General features: G+C 46.5%; 1 protein-coding gene across 1 annotated transcript in view; it reads right to left on the reverse strand.

Annotated features, from left to right (window-relative positions):
- Positions 1 to 19,889, reverse strand: part of SREBF2 (sterol regulatory element binding transcription factor 2) — a 61,890-nt gene that overhangs the window by 28,680 nt on the left and 13,321 nt on the right. Inside the window, exons 2-7 of the mRNA XM_061205778.1 lie at positions 9,721 to 10,152; positions 8,515 to 8,696; positions 7,687 to 7,833; positions 6,028 to 6,249; positions 4,907 to 5,021; positions 4,516 to 4,697 (exon numbers count right to left, since the gene is read on the reverse strand). Of these exons, the coding sequence (XP_061061761.1) occupies positions 4,516 to 4,697; positions 4,907 to 5,021; positions 6,028 to 6,249; positions 7,687 to 7,833; positions 8,515 to 8,696; positions 9,721 to 10,152 (1,280 nt within the window). The remainder of the gene's footprint in view (positions 1 to 4,515; positions 4,698 to 4,906; positions 5,022 to 6,027; positions 6,250 to 7,686; positions 7,834 to 8,514; positions 8,697 to 9,720; positions 10,153 to 19,889) is intronic.

Below are 19,889 nucleotides of genomic sequence, written 5' to 3' on the forward strand. Positions count from 1 at the left end.
TTTTTTTTTAATATTTATTTCTTTGGCTGTGCCGGGTCTTAGTTGTGGCATGCGGGATCTTCGTTGCTGCGTGTGGGATCTTTTTAGTTGCGGCATGCGAAATCTTAGTTGTGGCATGCAGGATCTAGTCCCCTGTCAAGGGATCGAACCCATGCTCTCTACAATGGAAGCTTGGAGTCCTGACCACTGGACCACTAGGGAATTCCTGATGTTGAGCATCTTTTCATGTGCCTGTTGGCCATTTGTATGTCTTGCAAAAATGTCTATTCATGTTTTCTGCCCATTTTAAAGTTGTTGTTTGTTTGGGGGTTTTTCTGATGTTGAGTTGTACGAGTTCTTTGAAAATTTTGGATACTAACCCCTTATTAGATATATTGTTTGCAAATACCTTCTTCCATTCAGTAGGTAGCCTTTTAGTTTTGTTGGTAGTTTCCTTTGCTGTGCAAAAGGTTTTACTTTTGTTTTTTTTTTAGGGTTACATCCGTCTACTCTTTTTTTTTTTTTCTTAATTTATTTTTATTTTTAGCTGCGTCGGGTCTTAGTTGTGGCACGCAGAATCTTTTTGTTGTGGCGCGCGGGCTCTCCGTTGTGGCGTGTGGGCTTCTCTCTAGTTGTAGCCTGTGGGCTCCTCTCTAGTTGTGGCCTGTGGGCTCCCCTCTAGTTGTGGCGTGCGGGTTTTTCTCTCTCTAGTTGTGGGGCGCAGCTTCCAGAGCGCTTGAGCTCTGTAGTTGTGGCGTGTGGGCTCCAGAGCGCATGGGTTTTGTAGTTTGTGGCATGCAGGCTCTCTAGTTAAGATGCATGGGCTCAGTAGTTGTGGCACACAGTCTTAGTTGCCCAGCGGCATGTGGGATCTTAGTTGCCCGACCAGGGATCGAACCCGTGTCTCCTGCATTGGAAGGCAGATTCTTTACCACTGGACCACCGGGGAAGTCCCTATGCAAAAGCTTTTTAATTTGATGTAGTTCCATTTGTTTATTTTTGCTTTTGTTCCCCTTGCCTGAGGAGACACAGCCCCCCCAAATCTGGTAAGACCAGATTTCCCTGGTGGCGCAGTGGTTAAGAATCCGCCTGCCAATGCAGAGGACACGGGTTCGAGCCCCAGTCCGGGAAGATCCCACATGCTGCAGAGCAATGAAGCCCGTGCGCCGCAACTACCGAGCCGGTACTCTAGAGCCTGCAAGCCACAACTGCTGAGCCCATGTGCCACAACTACTGAAGCCTGCGTGCCTAGAGCCCGTGCTCCGCAACAAGAGAAGCCACCACGATGAGAAGCCTGCGCGCTGCAATGAAGAGTAACCCCCCTCGCTGCAACTAGAGAAAGCCCGCATGCAGCAATGAAGCCAAAAATAAATAAATTAAATTAAAAAAAAAAAAAGGACTTTGTTCTTCCGATTGCTCATTCCGATTGTGATGAGAAGCCCACGCACCGCAACAAAGAGTAGCCCCCGCTCGCCACAACTAGAGAAAGCCCGCGCACGCAACAACGAAGACCCAACACAGCCAAAAATAAATAAAAATAAAGAAATTAATTAATTTTAAAAAATTGCGAAGACTGATAACAAAGAGCATACTGCCTATGTTTTCTTCTGGGAGTCTTATGGCTTCAGGTCTTACATTTAAGTCTTTGATCCATTTTGAGTTTGTTTTTGTAGATGGTGTGAGAAAGTAGTCCAGTTGATTCTTCTGCATGTAGCTGTCCCATTTTCCCAGCACCATTTATTGAAGAAGCTGTCATTTCCCCTTTGTATATTCTTGCCTCCTTTGTCATAGATTAACTGACCATATAAGTATGGGTTTGTTTCTAGGCTCTCTATTCTGTTCCATTGATCTATGTGTCTGTTTTTGTGCCAGTACCACATTGTTTTGATTACTGTAGTTTGAAATCAGGGAATGTGCTACCTCCAGCTCTGTTGTTCTTTCTCAAGATTGTTTTTGCTATTTGGGGTCCTCTGTGTTTCCACATAAATTTTAGAATTATTTGTTCTAGTTCTGTGAAAAATGTCTTTGGTATTTTGATAGGGATTGCACTGAATCTGTAGGTTGCCTTGAGGAATATGGTCATTTTAACAGTATTAATTCTTCCAACCCGTGAGCATGGTATACCTTTCCATCTGTTTGTGTTGTCATCAATTTCTTTCATCAATGTCTTATAGTTTCTCCAGTACAGGTCTTTTACCTACCTGGTTACATTTATTCCTAGGTATTTTATTCTTTTCGATACAATTGTAAATGGGATTGTTTTCATTTCTCTTTCTGATACTTTGTTGTTAGTGTATAGAAATGTAACAGATTTCTGTATATTAATTTTGTATCCTGCAAACTTACTGAATTTATTTATTAGTTCTAATAGTTTTTTGAAGGTGTCTTTAGAACTTCCTATATATAGTATCATGTCATCTGCAAACAGTGACAGTTTTTTGTTTGTTTGTTTATTTATTTATTTTTGGCTGCATTGGGTCCTTGTTGCTGTGTGCGGGCTTTCTTTAGTTGCAGCAAGTGGGGGCTACTCTTTGTTGCGGTGCGCGGGCTTCTCATCGCAGTGGCTTCTCTTGCTGCGGAGCACGGGCTCTAGGCGCGCGGGCTTCAGTAGTTGTGGCACACGGGCTTCAGTAGTTGTGGCACACGGGCTCAGCAGTTGTGGCTTGCGGGCTCTAGAGGGCAGGCTCAGTAGTTGTGGCACACGGGCTTAGTTGCTCCGCGGCACGTGGGATCTTCCCGGACCAGGGATCAAACCCATGTCTCCTGCATTGGCAGGCGGACTCCCAACCAGTACGCCAGCAGAGAAGCCCAACAGTGACAGTTTTACTTCTTTCTTTCCAATTTGGATTCCTTTTATTTCTTTTTCTTGTCTGATCACTGTGGCTAGGACTTCCAATTCTATGTAGAATAAAAGTGGTGAGAGTGGGTATCCTTGCCTTGTTCCTGATCTTGGAAGAAACGCTTTCAGCTTTTTACTCTATATCTTGATTACTGTGAGTTACATAAGCGTATACGTTTGTTAAAACTCATCATACTGCACGATACACTAAAATAGGTGTATTGTATCACATATAAATTACACCTCAAAGTTGATTAAAGACCATACTTTAGTATGAACCTATTTACAGAAGCTTGCTTATTCTTTTTTTTTTTCAGCCGCACCACACAGCTAATAGGATCTTAGTTCCCCAACCAGGGATTGAACCCGGGCCCTCGGCAGTGAAAGTGCAGATTCCTAACCACTGGCCCGCCAGGGAATTCCCAGACGCTTGCCTATTCTAAAACCACAACACTGTTTTGCTTTCTCCCCAGTTTTACAGAGGGAGAACTGAAGGCAGAGGCCCTGCCTGCCCGGGGAGCCTAAGGAGGGAGGGAGACTGGAACCAGATCTCTGCTGACTCCCAGGGTGTACATCCCACACAACTCCTTTTCAGTATTTTTAAACCATTTGAAAATTTCTTCTGACGATTCAGACGCCTATCTAATTTAACGTATATGTCATGTGGCCTTTTGTTACCAAGCAGAATCACATTTATAAAATATTTCAAAAATAGAGCTTCCCTAATAAAATTAAGTACATGATACAATAAATGGCCTGAACAAAAACTTACGCTAAGGGCTTCCCTGGTGGCACAGTGGATGGGAATCCGCCTGCCAGTGCAGGGGACCCAGGTTCGAGCCCTGGTCCGGGAAGATCCCACATGCCGAGGAGCAACTGGGCCCGTGCGCCACAACTACTGAGCCTGCACTCTAGAGCCTGTGCTCCGCAACAAGAGAAGCCACCGCAGTGGGGGACCCGTGCACCGCGACGAGGAGTGGCCCCCGCTCGCCGCAACTAGAGAAGGCCCTCGCGTAGCAATGAAGACCCAATGCAGCCAAAAATAAACAAATAAAATAAATAAATTTTAAAAAAACAACTTACGCTAGAAGGAAACTCTGTGCTTCTGAAGCCAGAAACTGCCAATGTCAAAATACAGCACAAACCCCAGTGGTCTCCACAGGTTCCTGGGAAGATCATTAGGCTTCAGCCTCTTTTAACGAATTCCATTAAACAAGAATTGCCAGGGGCTTTCTTCCACAATTAAAGGCCCTTGGTAGGAATGTTATCTGTTAGACTGCAAACTGTAATCATTTCCCAAAGAGGACCCAGAGGCAGCCTCATCCTAACCCAGCTGATCAACCTCACAAAGTGGTCTTGCCAGGCTCATCATGGGCAAGGGAAGCAATGAGGCGCCTCCAGCAACTCCTAGCTCCGCACGACAGCCGCTGTGTGTTCCCATGCTGGATTTGGCCATTATTCCCCTCTGATGGGCCCTTTCAGCAAGGACCAGTAAAACCGGAGGTTGTATCCCCATACAGAGTCAGCTTTCTTTTTCTTTATTCTCCAGTACGTGGCTAATTTCACAGAATTCTCGTTCCTCTCCAGCCCAGGGCCTCTGAACACCTGACCTGGACCGCTGTCTGCAGCCTCCCCACTATTAACTTCGGGGAGATGGGAGAGATTCCAGGGGTCAGGGGATTTCAAAAGCTCATTACCTTTGCATCATCCAATAGAGGGCTTCCTGGCTCAGAGTCGATGGAGTAGGGGGAGAAGCCTGCCTGGGACCCTGAGTCAGAGGCCGGAGGCGACATCAGAAGGACATTCTGATTAAAGTCATCGATCTTCAGGTCCACGTCATTGTCCACCAGGCTGCCTAGGTCAATGCCCTTCAAGAGCTCTGTAAAGAAAACCCTACCTGGCAAACGGTCCGTTTTATAGCACCTCACCTGGGCTGGAGCTGGGCTAGGTGAGGGATGCACAGCCCCTGCTTCCTGCTTCACCCCTGAAGGCACCTTGTACACATCAGTGGACCCTCCCCGATGCCCAGCACAGGACTTCTACTATAACCGGAAAGTCTGAAACCCTTTTCTCAACGAGCACACTTACTGTTCTTCTGATTTGCCAGTTTCAGCACCATGTTCTCCTGGCGCAGTTTATGATTGACCTGCTGCAAGTATTTGATGTAGTCAATGGCCTTCCTCAGAACGCCAGACTTGTGCATCTGGGAAGGAAGACGGGTGAAAAACATGGTGGCATCAGACCAGCTTGCACAGTGAAGAGAGCAGAGGCCCAGAGCTCAGGCTCTGGAGTGGGAGGTGCTGGGCTGAGATGCTGACTCTCCCACTACTTAGCTGTGCAACCCAGGACAAGTTACTCAACATCTCTGAACCTCACTTTCCTCCTCCGTGAAATAGGGATAATGATAGTATATGAGTCATAGGCTTGCCATAAGGGTTAAATGAGCTAATATGTGTAAAGAGTTTAGCCTCTGGCCTGGCACACAGTAACACTGTATATTAGCTGTTACTCCTACTTCCTACGATAATCCTAGCATCAAAACAAACTTTAAGGAAAACAAATGACAAACAAAAAACCAGAGCACTGTTGGCTGGTTATCTTAAGTAAAGGTATATTAGTACCTTTCAGATTTGTAGGTTACAAGGAAAATTATATTTTCTTTCAAAATAGAGGTAAAGATAAACAGATAACAGGTAAAAAAAATCTCCTATGTGCCAAAGCCAAAAGATACATTCACTGAAACATCAGAAATTTATGAAAAACCAATTTCCTCTATTTGTTCTTTGTCAAAGACCCAATCTCCATTTTTCCTCCTCCCTAAAAGGTTAAAATATTGTTAGCCATCCCTGAATACAATTAAACATATGCCAAAAATGCCACCAGCTGCCTCAGACGTACACACGGTTGTGTACCTGGCCATCAGAGAGCAGCAGGTGTCTGCGACACGGTGGTGGTAGTGAGGGGCGGGGTGGCCACCACCACTGCAGAGCAGACTCAAAGGTCCAGGCAGGCCACTGCCTTACCAACACCCAACAGTTAATATCTTATAATCCTGGAATTTCAAAACGCCAAGATGCTTTAGTAAGAAAGCAACTTTAACCATTCTTGCATTCACTCAGCCTGGGCCTGGGTCTTCCCTAAATTCCTGCAGCAAAGACAGATAGAGGGGAGACGATGGGGCATGAAACACCATTTTGCTTGGCACCTACCTTGGCATCTGTCCCCATGACCAGGTCCTTCAACTCAATGATTTTGTCATTGATGGAGGAGCGATACCGCTTCTCAATGATGTTGTGTGTCGTCCGCCTTTCTCCTTCCTTGGGGGGCTCGAGCTGCTTGACTCCCCCAGGTACCTGCTTAATGGGCACTTTCTCTTGTCCCATCATCACAGGCATTGTGGTCAGAATGGTCCCATTGCTGCCCACCAGGGTCTAGAACAGGCACAAGGGCAGAATGACCACTTGGTTAGTCTGAGTAAAGCAACCTCACAACACAAACCCACTGGCCCTGGCCACGTGGCATCACCTGAAAATGCTTTGTGTAGTCTGACACCCTTCCTGGGTTAATTAAGTCCAGAAGCCTTAGGAGCCATGGTACCTCAGGTACTATGCCCCTTTCAGAATCACTGTTGATTAGTCATGTGCCACAACAGCATTAATGTGGATAAACACCAACCTTTGATGTAGGGATGCCAGAAACATGTCATGTAATTTCTGCCTTGCTGTCAACCCATTAGCCACCTCTGAGCTCGCATACAATGCACCAACCACAAAACTTTCTCCTGGTGTATGACACGTATTTTCCTCTCACATGACGGTGAAGTTAACTTACTGCATTTCCTTATACGATCTGACCATCAAAAAGCTCAAGGGCAGAAGTGACAATCAGAGCCATTTTATTAAACAGACCAACTAGAGAGGCTTCTCCTCGTTTTCCCCTCAAGTCTGCTTTTCCTGCTCTTTGTTTCTGTTTTCACTAATTTTAGTTTTATTTTCTTCAATAAATGGCCTCAATATCCAAATGGCCAATGAACACACAAAAAGCTTCTTAACTTCATTAGTCATCAAGAAATAATTCACACATAGTAAAAGGCACACATTTTAAGTGTACAGCTTAATGGAACTGTGACGTATGTATACAATGTGTGTAACCAAGGTAACCCTGACCAAGACACAGACCATTTCTATCCCCGTAGAAAGTTCCCTCATGCCCCTTCCCCCAGAGCAGTAATCACTGCTCTGACTTCTAGCACCATCTTCTTGAACTTTGTATAAATGGAATCATCAGCATGAACTCTTCTGTGATAAGCACCTTTTGCTCAGTGTACTACTTTTGAGGCTTAGCCACGTAGTTGTGTGCATCAATAGTTCTTTTTGGATGGATAGTTGGGTTGTTTCCAGTTCTTGGCTTTTATGACTAAGGCTTGCTTTTGAATTTTGATCACTTTTTTCTCTCAGACTCTCTTGCCACAAGATGAGACAGTGGCCAAGACCCTACAACTGAAGCATGGGTGCCTTTCACGTCCCCCACCTTGGAGCCCCTCCCTGCCTGGGCGGCTTAGGGTCCTTCAGAAGCTAAACCTCCATCAGTAGGACCTAAGAGGCGGATGGTCCTGTGTGGAGCTGTTGCCCAGAAACTGGGGCTCCTCTGCTGTTCCTCTCTTGCCCCTCATAAACCCTAGTACTCCCACATAACACTCGGTGCTGGTACTTCTTAAGGGGAAAAAAAAACTAAAATGGGGTAATTTTGCAATCTGACTGACACACTGCATAGAGCTGCCACATCTATTCAGTATCTGGAGGCTTCGTTACCATCTCTGAGGCCTAAAACTCCCAAGAAGCGGGGGTGGGGTGGGGGGCAGCTCTTACCGGAACTTGAAGGGCAGCTGTCTGGATGGGGGTGGTGAGGGCAGTGAGGGCTGGGTTCTGGACTGCGGCCATCACAGGGCTGCCATCTGTCTTCAGTGTGGTCAAAACAAGGGAATCTGTCTTGATGATCTGAGGCTGTACCAGGACCTGGATGGAAAAGGAAGAAAAGGAAAAGGAAGGTAGCATTACTTTTCTATTTTGCATTACTTCTTCCTGCATAGACCCTCCAGAAAAGAATGATAAAATAAAATTTTCATAAAACTGAGAATGTAGCTTGATTACTGGGTTGCCGGGGAGAAGGCGTACATCTAAAGAGGGTTCTGGGTTGGAAGGCTGAAAGGCTTTGAGGAGAGCAGTGCCAGCGGCCTAGCGGGGGCAGAGCAAGCATGGCTCGGGTGGACCGTGGAAGGGAGAGAGACCTGATTGTGGACAAACTTAGGAATGTGAGGAAAACGGCTGGGAAGCAAAAATGGTAAACCTGGATTGTTTTTTAAAGCTAACTTACTTCATTAGTTAGAAATACAGTCCACTATGATACACGGCTTAAGAACATTCTGGTACATTTCTTTTCAGTTTTATACCCATTACATGTGTAAATGAGTTAATACACCAGCATTTACTGAGTTTAGGTGGGTGCCAGTGTGCATCTACAGACGTCTTCTCTGCCGGGTCTCACGGGGGCCTCGTAAGGTCCAGGTGCCCCTACCTGCCCTGCAAGCCGCTCCCTCACACTCCGCTGGTCCTGCCTAGCATGTAGACCACATCTTCAACCACAGGCCGGCCAAGAGCCCCAACCAGGGCCTCCCTGAATTCTTGTCAGCCACCTACCGGGACCTGCTGCACCTGGGGCGCAGCAACTGTCTGCACCGTGGCCGGGGCGAGGGTCTGCAGCGTGCCATTGGCCGTCTGCGTCAGCACCCGCTGGGCCTGCACCGTCTGCACCTGCTGCTGGATGGTGACCGGCTGCACCTGGGAGGATGTCACTAGGCTTTGGACTTGAGGCTGAAGGACTTGGGAAAAGAGGAGGAAAAAAGTCACGTGGACGAGGAATGCATTCTGTCACCGTAGCTGTGGCAATAACCGAGGCTGGAGTGCCTCCTAACGATCCCAACGCCCCACCTGTTGCTGAAGAAGATGTGCACAGCCATTTACAAGCTGGTCTAGATGACAAGAATATCCCATAAGGGCTGCATCAATGTCTGAGGGAACGAGTACAAATTATTTCATCGCTCCGGATGCTGGGGTGGAGGTGAGGGAAGCTAATCAGCAAGTGACTGCACCCAGCAAGGGAGTTAACAGGTGTTGAGAACCAACTCCCTGGGGCTTCATTTCCTCCCGTGAAATGAATGGAAAGTGCACTTTGGGATGACGGTCTCAGCTTTTCGCTTTGTGGCCTCCCCCTAGCCCCTAAACCCTTGAAGCCCATTGAAGAACTGTCAGATCCTTTGAAATTAGTAGAGCAATACTAATCCCACCCAGGGGTCCCCACAGGGTCAGAGAGCAATCTGATGAAAAGGTGCCGGGACACAGCACAACACAGAAAGTCACTCATTCACTCAGCACACACCGAGGGCCTACTGTGAGGCCTGCCACTCGGAGACACGGCACCGATGTTAAAAGGCGTACTCTTCTCTGCAGTGGATGCTCAGGAGATGTCTCCTGGATGAATGGTTCTCAACCTACAGGTGCTGAGATCTTCCTGGTGCCTGGGTGAGTTTCAAGACTAATTTTATTCAAGCCCCCACCTCTAGTTACCAGGACAGCCCTGTGGCTACTGTGCCCATTGGAGTCTTTGACCACGCATCCTTGAAACAAGCACAATAGACATTAAGGTATTTGAAGAGACCGAATGTGTTCCTGCACCACTATGCTTACGGCCAGCTACCGAAACCTCATTCAGACGGGGCCAAGTTGATCGGCTGTGTCATCCCCAGAGAGGACAGAACTATTTACAGTCTACCTCGGAAGTGTCTGCAAACTGGCACAAAAACTTGTGAACCAACCAATCGCTATCACATCTGAGTTCTGAGTCACCTTGAAAGCTGGTAGCTGCATTCTGGTATATCAAAGGCTGCTGGATGATCCTCGTCTGGGGAGCGGTGCTGAATGTCGGGGTGATCATTACTGTCTGCTGCTGCAGCTGAGCTGGAGGCTGGGGCTGGGGCTGGGGGCGGGGCTGAAGAACGGGAGTTGCCCTTGGCGGAGGGGGAACCGCGGTGGGGGGAGCCTTGACTTGTAGGGCTGGAGCCTGGGGGGAGGTAGCCGAGGGCGAGAAGGAAGGTAACGGGACCTGGCTGAAGGACCGCTGCAACGAGGGGTCCCCGGCTCCGGCTCCGCCACCGCTGCTGCCGCCATTGCTGCTGCCGCTGTTGCCACTTCCACCGCCGCCAGGGAAGGAGCTGCACAGCTGCTCTGAGAACAAGTCAGGGAACTCTCCCACTTGATTGCTGACAAACTGCAGCATCTCTGTGAGCAAATGGAAAGGAGTAATTTTACTGCCAACCAAAATATCTATTAACTTTCAAATTTGCTTAAGAAACCGAGGCATGAAAATCCAATAGCTTTCCCAAGACACTGCAGAGATGGGTCGCCTCTCTCTCATGTGGGGAATCAACTGGGCCAAGATGGCCCACCAAGGGAGAGTGGGACAGGACTTCACTCGGTTGATGTTCTTCTCCCTCCTCACCACCTCCAGGCTTGTTCTACCCACTTTCCTCATTGTCTGTACCAGGCCTAATAGGAGCCACCTCTGTGCTGGGTGAATGTTCCTCCTGGAGGGTACGGCTGGTCGCGTTTTACGGTTGGGGCAGTCGCTGTCCTGAGTCTTTGGAGCTCAGTAGCCTTGCACTGTGAGGCCACCTCCAGTCTCAGCACTGCTCCCCATGGCAGGGGAGTCCCCAGACCCCAACTCTCCTCACCACAGGCAGGCTCTGGGCCTTCTCTCCAAGATGGGCATATCCCTGGGCACTGTTGGTACCCTCAGGAACACTCGGGGATGATGAAGTTGATGGGCCCCAAGTCATGGAACTTTAGAGGTGGAATGGATGGAAAGATCATACACGAAGTCCAGGACAGGGAAATAACTCGGCCAAGGTCACACAGCTCATCAGGGCACAGCAAGGATTAGAACCAGTTCTCTGCCTCCCAGCCTCGCCTTCTTCGACTGCACCCCAGTGCCTTCACTGTCAGAAGGTCAGGGCAGAACAGCCCGGGCCCTGGACCCCTCTGGCTGTGCCCCTTTCCTCTGGGCAAGGAGCCTGTGGAGCCAAGGGGATGTGTCCGCTGGAGACCATGCCGCCTTCTATTGATAGATCATGCTCCAAGTACCCGGGACCCCTAAATTCCCAGCCCAGAGGGCCTCTTCCCCTGCTTCATCCTCCCAATGGTTTACCCAAATCGAAATTAATCCACGACTAACAACTCGTCTCTCATGACTCCTTCCCCCCCATAGGGCTGCTCCCCATTAGGAGTCTGGGGCCTCAACTTTGACCCAGGTATGTTCAGATCTACAATTCTCTACCCAGTCCACATTCTCTCCCCTTTCCTCTCCAACACATTCCCAAAAAGCTACTGCTTGTTCCTAAACTCTGGCACCCTCCCCTCAAAACCCTCAAGGCTGCAGCATGCTCTGATTTGGTCACCAAAAAGAAAAAACAAAGAAAAACAAAAAACAAACAAACAAAAGCCCCCAAACACTATCTCCATTCATTCGTCAAACCTCCACCAGCAAGTCCCTCCCAGGTTTCTAGCAGTGTGTGTGTGTTGCGGAGGGGGGGGGGGGGTAGGAATCTGGGCTATAAAGAGTCTTATGTTAGGCAAGCAGAAAGCTACCAGGGGTTTCTAGCGTGACCTCCACACAGGATAACTGGAGCTTAGCAGTTCAGCATGTTCAGTGTTCAGTCAGTTCAACCTGCTGGCAAAACAGCATCTCACAAGATTAAATGACTACACAGTGGTGTTATTTACCAACATCTCGACACTCTGCTCTGTCCCCACTCAGCCTGTCATCTGTGGGAGGGAGAAACGGGCAGAATGCCACAGATATTGTAACCTATACCAACAAATTCCAATTCCTTGTATATGATTAAACTAAGAAATACCCTCAAACTCAGCACAAAATTTAAACAAAACACAACTTGGTGCTGACACGTTCCAAGCACAACACAATATTATAAAATGCTTTAAGAAATTAAGAGAAACCTAATAATTCGTCGAGCTTTCCAGAACTCCCATAAAATCCTGACTCTGGGGAATCGACACAGAGGACTACTTTGTGAGCCAAGAGAACATCACTCCCTGGCTGATTGTTCTAATCCGTGGAAAGCTAAGGAGGCAAGAGAGGCCAGAGGGTAGATGGGCACAGGCTTTGGCACCAGGTGGGTCTGAAAGGGCCCATCTAATCAGCTGTGTGAACGTGGGCAAGTCACTTCTTTCTACACCCCCGTTTCCTTACAGGAGGCTGCCACAAGAAGACTCACTTGGCTTCTTTGTGGTGAGGATTAATAAGAAAATTGATGCAAAGGGCTTGGTGGGAGCAGACCCTTACAAAGGTCCCTATCAGTGGCGCTTCTAAAGCCCCACTAAACAGGCACTCGGCTCCACTTATCCTGTCGAGTGCTCTCTAGAACCTTTTGTTGAGGAGACATGGGCTGGCTGGTGAAGTAATGTACAGAGGTCACAAAGCTTAGTTCACAAAGCAGGTTAAGTGTGTGTAGGCAGTTGGAATGCGACTGCTTAAATTTTAAAAAAAAATCCTTTTCGACCCACACATGAGGAGCTCCAGGGAGCGATCTCCAGCCGGGCAGATGGGCACGGGGCTGAGGGGCACAGGGGAGCCGTTAAGACTGAGCATTTGAAGGAAGAAGTAACGAAGAGGTTCTTTGAGCCACTGCTGCAGCAGGCACGCTGGGCCTCCCGGGGACCCGTCTGGTCTGTAGTGACAGAGAAGGGGAGGCCCCGGTAAGTGGAACGAGGCCCACCCAGGCGCAGATCTGCTCTGTACCTGGGGGCTACACCTCAGGAGCTCCCCACGTCTCCTGGCTCTTCCCTGCTCCCATCATTCAGTCATTCGTGTGTGGCGGACACACAGGCTCTCGTGTCCGCAGAGAGCCATGAAACCCAGAGAAGGGAGGCCTGGGAGAAGGCAGTTTTTATGGAGGTTTGAAAATGAAGTTTGGCTAGACATGGAAGGCCAGACACGGGTCTCCTTGGACCTGGGTCGGCCGCCCGGGCCTGCAAACCCCAGCTCACCTCGAGGGGGGGCTCCTGTCAGTCACCCTCCCCCACCAAGCCACATTCCTGTGTTTAGCTGCTTCATAAACTAAGATTTAAGTTGCCTGATAAAGTAGGCTGGGCCCCAAGAAACTATATCTGGGTTTTGATCACGTAACCAAAATTAGAGGCTCCGGCTGTCACCTGTGCTTGACAGTCTCAGGCTTCATCCAAGGAGACCCCAAGTTCACTTGTACTTTACAGAGCTCGTGACCTAGAGGTAACGTAAGCCACTGTGTCTGGCTCAGTCTAGCGGCATCTACCTCAGAATGAGGTAACTCGAAATCTGGTCAGATTAATTCTGCTCAAGAATAAAGAATCAGAAGCCCCAAATGGGGTAACGTTGTCTCCAAACTGCAGTCAGTCAAAAATTCTTTCAATGGGTATTTGTTACCTAGCCCTGTTAGGTGCTAAAAGAACTACTTTCACAGAAGTCATTTATTCTTATATTTTGAATTTATTATGGATCTTGTGTTAGACAATGTTTTAAAATAATTTTCTTTTTTAAATCATAAAAGTAACATTCGCTACCAAAAAATTTAGAAAAAAGTTAAATGAAAAAATAAAAAATAAAAATCATCCAGCAGGGCTTCCCTGGTGGTGCAGTGGTTGAGAACCTGCCTGCCAATGCAGGGGACATGGGTTCGAGCCCTGGTCTGGGAAGATCCCACCTGCCGCGGAGCAACTGAGCCTGTGCGCCACAACTACTGAGCCTGCACTCTAGAGCCCGTGAGCCACAACTACTGAAGCCCGTGTGCCTAGAGTCCGTGCTCCACAACAAGAGAAGCCACTGCAGTGAGAAGCCCGCACACTGCAACGAAGAGTAGCTCCTGCTTGCTGCAACTAGAGAAAGCCCGTGCACAGCAACGAAAACCCAACGCAGCCAAAAAAAAAAAAAAAAAAATCATCCAGCAATTCCACCACCCTGAGACATCTACCACCAATGTTTTGATGTGTATCCTTCCAGACTTCTTCCTATACAAGGCTTGCTTGCAAACACAAGTGTGCACATGTGTGGGATGGTTTTACAAAAATGGGATCACGCTGAAGATGCTACTTTGTCCCTGCTCCCTTTGGGAGCAATACATTGTATTGTATTATATTAATGCACCAGACTTTAACCACTTAGTGATGATGGATGAGTGCTTTCATCTTCTCAGCATTATTAACAACTCTGACAAAAATCTTTGAACAAGCATCTTTTCCCATTTATCTGATTATTTTCTTAGGATAAATTTCTAGAAATTAGATGTCTGGGTCAAATGACAGGTATATATACTTTGGAAAGGTTAGAACAATCTATACACTTGCCAGTGTTTCCCCGCATTTAATGGGTTGGCCAAAAATTTCGAGTTTTTCTGTAACGTCTTATGGAAAAACTCGAACGAACTTCTTGGCCAATCCAATATTTCTGTCCATTTGATAGTGGGAAAAAAACGACATCTAATTGTTCTAATTTACATGAATGCGTATTAAATGAGGTCAAACGTCACCCCTCCCTCCCCATTTTATTGGCCATTTGTATTCCTTCTTTGTAAATTGCCTGCTCTTGACCTCTGTTCATTTTTCTACTGGGCTATTTGTCTCTTTTTAGTGATTTAAAAAACTTTCATATATTATGGATATTTGCTCGTTCTTATGTATTTGCAAATATTTGCCCCACTTTGTTGGGTTTTTTGTTGTTGTTGTTGTTCTGTTTTTTTGCTCAGGAAAGAGAATGGCATAGTCACTGAGAACTACCCTGTCCTAGCGCTGTAACCTGGGGCAAGTTTTACCTCTCTGAGCCACAGTTTTCTCACCTATAAAATGTGGCTAACAATTATATCTAACTCGTCATGTTGTTGAGAGATAATTCACATAGAATCTACAGCACAGTGCCTGGCACTTAGTATTAGCTAGTACATGTTATACACAGTGGTTTCTGACAGTTAGTTTTGCTTTGACTTTTTTTTGGGGAAAATTCAGATTTATTCCAATGCATTGGATATATTAGGGAATAATTTGGGCATAACATAAATTTCGTGTTTACTTATGCATGAAAGAAACACTAAAAAATGCAAAAAACCATACCCAGCTGAAATGAGCCACACAGGAAAACAAAAAATGCACACACCTCAAACATCCACCAGCTGTCAGATCACCTGCATGCGTTACGAGCTATATATAACCCTCCACATCTGGGGTCAGAAATTTCCATCCGACTTCAGAAAGCCTTCCTTCCATCACTTCACAATAACTTGAGAGCTATAACCTTCCAACGCCCACTTCCACAAGCAAACCTCAGGTCTTTTTCAAGGTAGAGTGCTACATTTATTGTGGTAGTTATACATTTCTTAGCCACTTAACATCTGTAAAACTGTGCTGTTTAGGGGGTCCTATCTTATTTTTTATTTATTTTTACCATTTAATTTTAATTTTTTTATTGGGCTATAGTTGATTTACAATGTTAGTTTCAGATGTACAACACAGTGATTCAAAATCTTTATAGATTATACTCTATTTAAAGTTATTATAAAATATTGGCTATAGTCCCTATGCTGTACAATAAATATATCCTTGTAGTTTATTTATTTTATACATGGTAGTTTGTACCTCCCTATCTTTTTTTTTTTAGAATGCCTATTTATTTTTTCTCTATCTTTTCTGGTCACCTATGAAGTTTTTGAGTGTTATGACAGTTATTATAAAATATTGGCCAGGGCTTCCCTGGTGGCGCAGTGGTTAAGAATCCGCCTGCTAATGCAGGGGACACGGGTTCGAGCCCTGGTCTGGGAAGATCCCACATGCCGCGGAGCAACTGGGCCCGTGAGCCACAGCTACTGAGCCTGCGCGTCTGGAGCCTGTGCTCCGCAACGAGAGGCCACGACAGTGAGAGGCCCGCGCACCGCGATGAAGAGTGGCCCCCACTTGCCGCAACTAGAGAAAGCCCTAGCACAGAAACGAAAGACCCAACACAGCCAATAAATAAATTAATTAATTAAAAAAAAAATATTGGCCATAGTCCCTGTGCTGTACAATAAATATATCCTTGTAGTTTATTTATTTTATACATGGTAGTTTGTACCTCCCTATATTTTTTTTAGAATGCCTATTTATTTTTTCTCTCTCTTTTCTGGTCACCTATGAAGTTTTTGAGTATTATGACCCTAACCCCACTTTCCCCATAAGCCCCGTGGTTTTTACTGTGTAATTTTGCATAGCGCAGTAATTTTTAGGAATGTGTATGTTGCATTACAGCAGAACAATTTCAATCCTGTGTAGTAAAATTACACGGTTTCTGTTCCTCCTCCCAAAGATCGTTAAGGATATTGACCTAAACTTTCTTCAGTTACTTTTCTTCATTTCATCTTTCACATTAGGTCTGCCCAACAAACCTAAGAACACAGAAGCATGGTGTGTGATGTGTGTAAGGCTGTTGGGAGTGAGACGGACCACAACCAGTGGGGGAGAGGGAGGTAAACACAAAATCTAATCCCCAGCAAGAATCCTTCTTGAGCAGCAAGTATCCTGCTTTCAAGCTGACAATCCTGTCTCCCCTCCTAGGATGTTTTTTTTCTAATAATTAAAGGATCTTAAAATTAAAAAAAATAAAATAAAATGTAGACCCATATCAAGCCTGAGGGTCAATGGTAAGATAACTCTTCATTTTTCCACCATTTTGCTGTTTGTGATCACCACTGCTTTCTCAGGACCTAAAACATCAGTTATCCCCATTCAAGTCACCCAGAGGGGCAGTTAAGGAGCTGGGCTGTCAACCACACCCTTCAACCCAGAAGCCCTGAAATGCAAGCAATAACAGAAGGAACAGAGGGACAGTTACAGCAGGCAAACTGCTGCCTTTAAATTGCTCCACTCAAACACCAGGAGGCACATCCATTTGGTAAGACGCTCAGAGCACAGGGACAGAATTGTGTACTTCAAGGGAATTCTGGGTCACCATCCTGGGGAAAGAGAGTCTGGAGGAGGCGCCGAATGACACAGGATGACAAACTAGTGACTCGGGCATCCTATATTTTAAGCAAGGGATGAGTGAACTCTTTTTACTGGCAGAGAAACCACAAAGGGAAACTGGGTGGGGAGGTGGGGTTCTTAAATGCTTGTGTTCCACAACACACACAAATGTGTCACATATTCCTTTGCACATATCAAGTATTACATAATAAAATAAAACATTTTAAAATTAAGAGAAAAAGAAAACACAAAGAGAAGCCAAGTCATTCTCAAATGGCCTCTGGTCTGCTCTGTCTGGCTCTCTCGCCACCTGCCCAGGCTGGGTATCAGGGGCAGCCCCAGAGGGCCCCAGCTCAGCTGGCTGGTCCTGGCTTCTCTGGTCCAACACAGCAGGAGACCCGAGCCAGCTCTTGAGTTTCAATCAAAAGAGAGTGATCTTCGGCACTACCTTCAATTGCTCTTTCTTCTTCTTTCCTCTGCCGTGAGTTCGCTATGAATTCCTGGCAGGTATCCTTCCGTAGTATCACAGAGTTATCTCTTTGCTCCACTTCCATACCCTGCCTTGATTTCAACCGCAGCCTTCAACCCAGTGACAATCGTCTTCTTTGAGTATCTTGTTGGTCCAACAGTCTTTCAAAGCAAATCAAACTTCTTGAACATGAGCTTCATAGCTTCCTACCAATTGCTCCCTCCTACTCCAGGGGATTTCACTTCCCACTCACCTTAGCTCATCATCCAGCCTGGAAAAATACCCACTCCCTTCCTTTTTGGCACATGCCTTTGGGGGGTGGGGGAGGGGTGCCTTACCCTTTCTGCTTGTTACAGCCCTCTTCCTTTAACTGCACAATTCCATTTCAAAATGACTTACAATTTCTTTCACCAAGGACTCTTTTCTACCTCAGATCCATCCATCTTTTAGCTCTTGAACCCAACTGTGATTTATTTGTTAAAAAAAAAAGTCTAAAACTTGAAAATATGGGAAATTTAAAAAAGTACAGTTCTGGGCTTCCCTGGTGGCGCAGTGGTTAAGAAACCGCCTGCCAGTGGAGGGGACATGGGTTCGAGCCCTGGTCCGGGAAGATCCCACATGCTGCGGAGCAACTAAGCCCGTGCACCACAACTACTGAAGCCCACACGCCTAGAGCCCGTGCTCTGCAACAAGAGAAGCCACCGCAATGAGAAGCCCGCGCACTGCAACCAAGAGTAGCCCCTGCTCGCCACAACTAGAGGAAGCCCCAGCACAGCAATTAAGACCCAACACAGCCAAAAAAAAAAAAAGAAAGAAAGTACAGTTCTCTTTAAAGTCATACCAGAGCATTGTCTAAACTCTGGTTTAGACAATGCTCTAAAGGTCATCTGATGCTCTATAGAAACATAAAGTTGTCTGACTTCCTATTTACTACTGATTAGGCGCACATTCTGTAAAATTAGATGTTCTCATGTAGAACATAAACAAGTTGCAAATGATTTCTCTCTGGTAAAAAAGATAACCTTGAAAGCTTTGTTTTTATTGCCCTGTAGGACATTAACCAGTTATGCATCTAAATTTGCAATCTTATTTCTTTCCAACTATGTAAATATCAGTTTCTTGCATTCCCCTTGAATCCAGCCTGGTCATCCTGCTGGTTTTCTCAATAATGCTAATAAATCTTTGGTATGTGCTGATGATATATTAGTATAAGAGTATGTTTTTAACCTTAAAAAATTTTATTTTGCCATATTACATACAGTAAGATATATTTTTTTAATGCTTTTCTTTTTTTAAAATGTTTTGGCTGCATTGGGTCTTCATTGCTGCACGCGGGCTTCCTCTAGTTGCGAGAGCAGGGGCTACTCTTCGTTGCGGTGCGCGGGCTTCTCATTGCGGTGGCTTCTCTTGTTGCAGAGCACAGGCTCTAGGCAAGCGGGTTTCAGTAATTGTGGCACGCGGGCTCAGTAGTTATGGCTCGTGAGCTCTAGAGTGCAGGCTCAGTAGTTGTGGCGCATGGGCTTAGTTGCTCCGCGGCATGTGGGATCTTCCCGGAGCAGGGCTCGAACCCATGTCCCCTGCCTTGGCAGGCAGATTCTCAACCAGTGCGCCACCAGGGAAGCCTTTTAATGCTTTTCTTATATCTTGTGTTCTACAAGCACCTAGACAAAATCTTCCACTCCCCTGTACCTCTCTAGGCACTAAGCACTCTGGTAGTTAAAAAAATTGGCATCGATTCACTGAGATGCCCTCAAATGCAACCTTCATGCAATCTATAAAAATGGCAAACATGCTTTCTGAACCAAAACTGGAAGGGATGCCACCTCACAATGGGACAAGATATTTTTGAAATTTGGATTACCCTGGAAAATCTGGACAAATTTATGCAATTTCTGCAAAGCTTCTACTTTTGGTGAAGTAGGTATGTAAATGCAAGAGGTTTTAAATGTGTTGAACACCTACTGTGTGCTGGCCCACAGAGATGATAAAACACCCCTTGGCCACAAGGAGTTTGTGAAAGTGACAAATCTGGTCTGTGGTGACTGTCACAGCAGACAAGGAGGACAGAGGGGATACGAGAAAATCACTGACTCCAGCAGGTCGAGCAGCTTCCTGAAGAAGCGGGACTGAAGGCGGAACAGGATGCAAGGTGAATTCCAGGCCCAGGGACTCCCATAAGCCAAGGCTTGCAGGCCTGAGCTGCATGATGGGCAGCTGGAGTGCACCAGGCTGGGCAGGTAGTCAGGACCAGATCATGAAGGGATCTGCAGCTCATGGTAATGAACTTGGTCTTTCTCCTTATTAAAGAAGGAAAGGCCACAGCGAGTTGTCCAACAACGCTCTAGGAAGGGGGGCCCTGCAGCTCAGCAGCTGCTCACTCTGGTTTGTACAGGGGCTGCTGACCTGCCCAGAGTCCCCAGACATCATGAGCTCATTAAAACTCATTCTGAGCCAAAACTTAGGGCTAAATTCTGACTTGAGAGGAGAATATCAAAGTAGCTAAAACAAAAAC

The sequence above is a fragment of the Eubalaena glacialis genome, chromosome 11 (assembly GCF_028564815.1).
Source record: "Eubalaena glacialis isolate mEubGla1 chromosome 11, mEubGla1.1.hap2.+ XY, whole genome shotgun sequence".
In the NCBI taxonomy this organism is placed as follows: Eukaryota; Metazoa; Chordata; class Mammalia; order Artiodactyla; family Balaenidae; genus Eubalaena; species Eubalaena glacialis.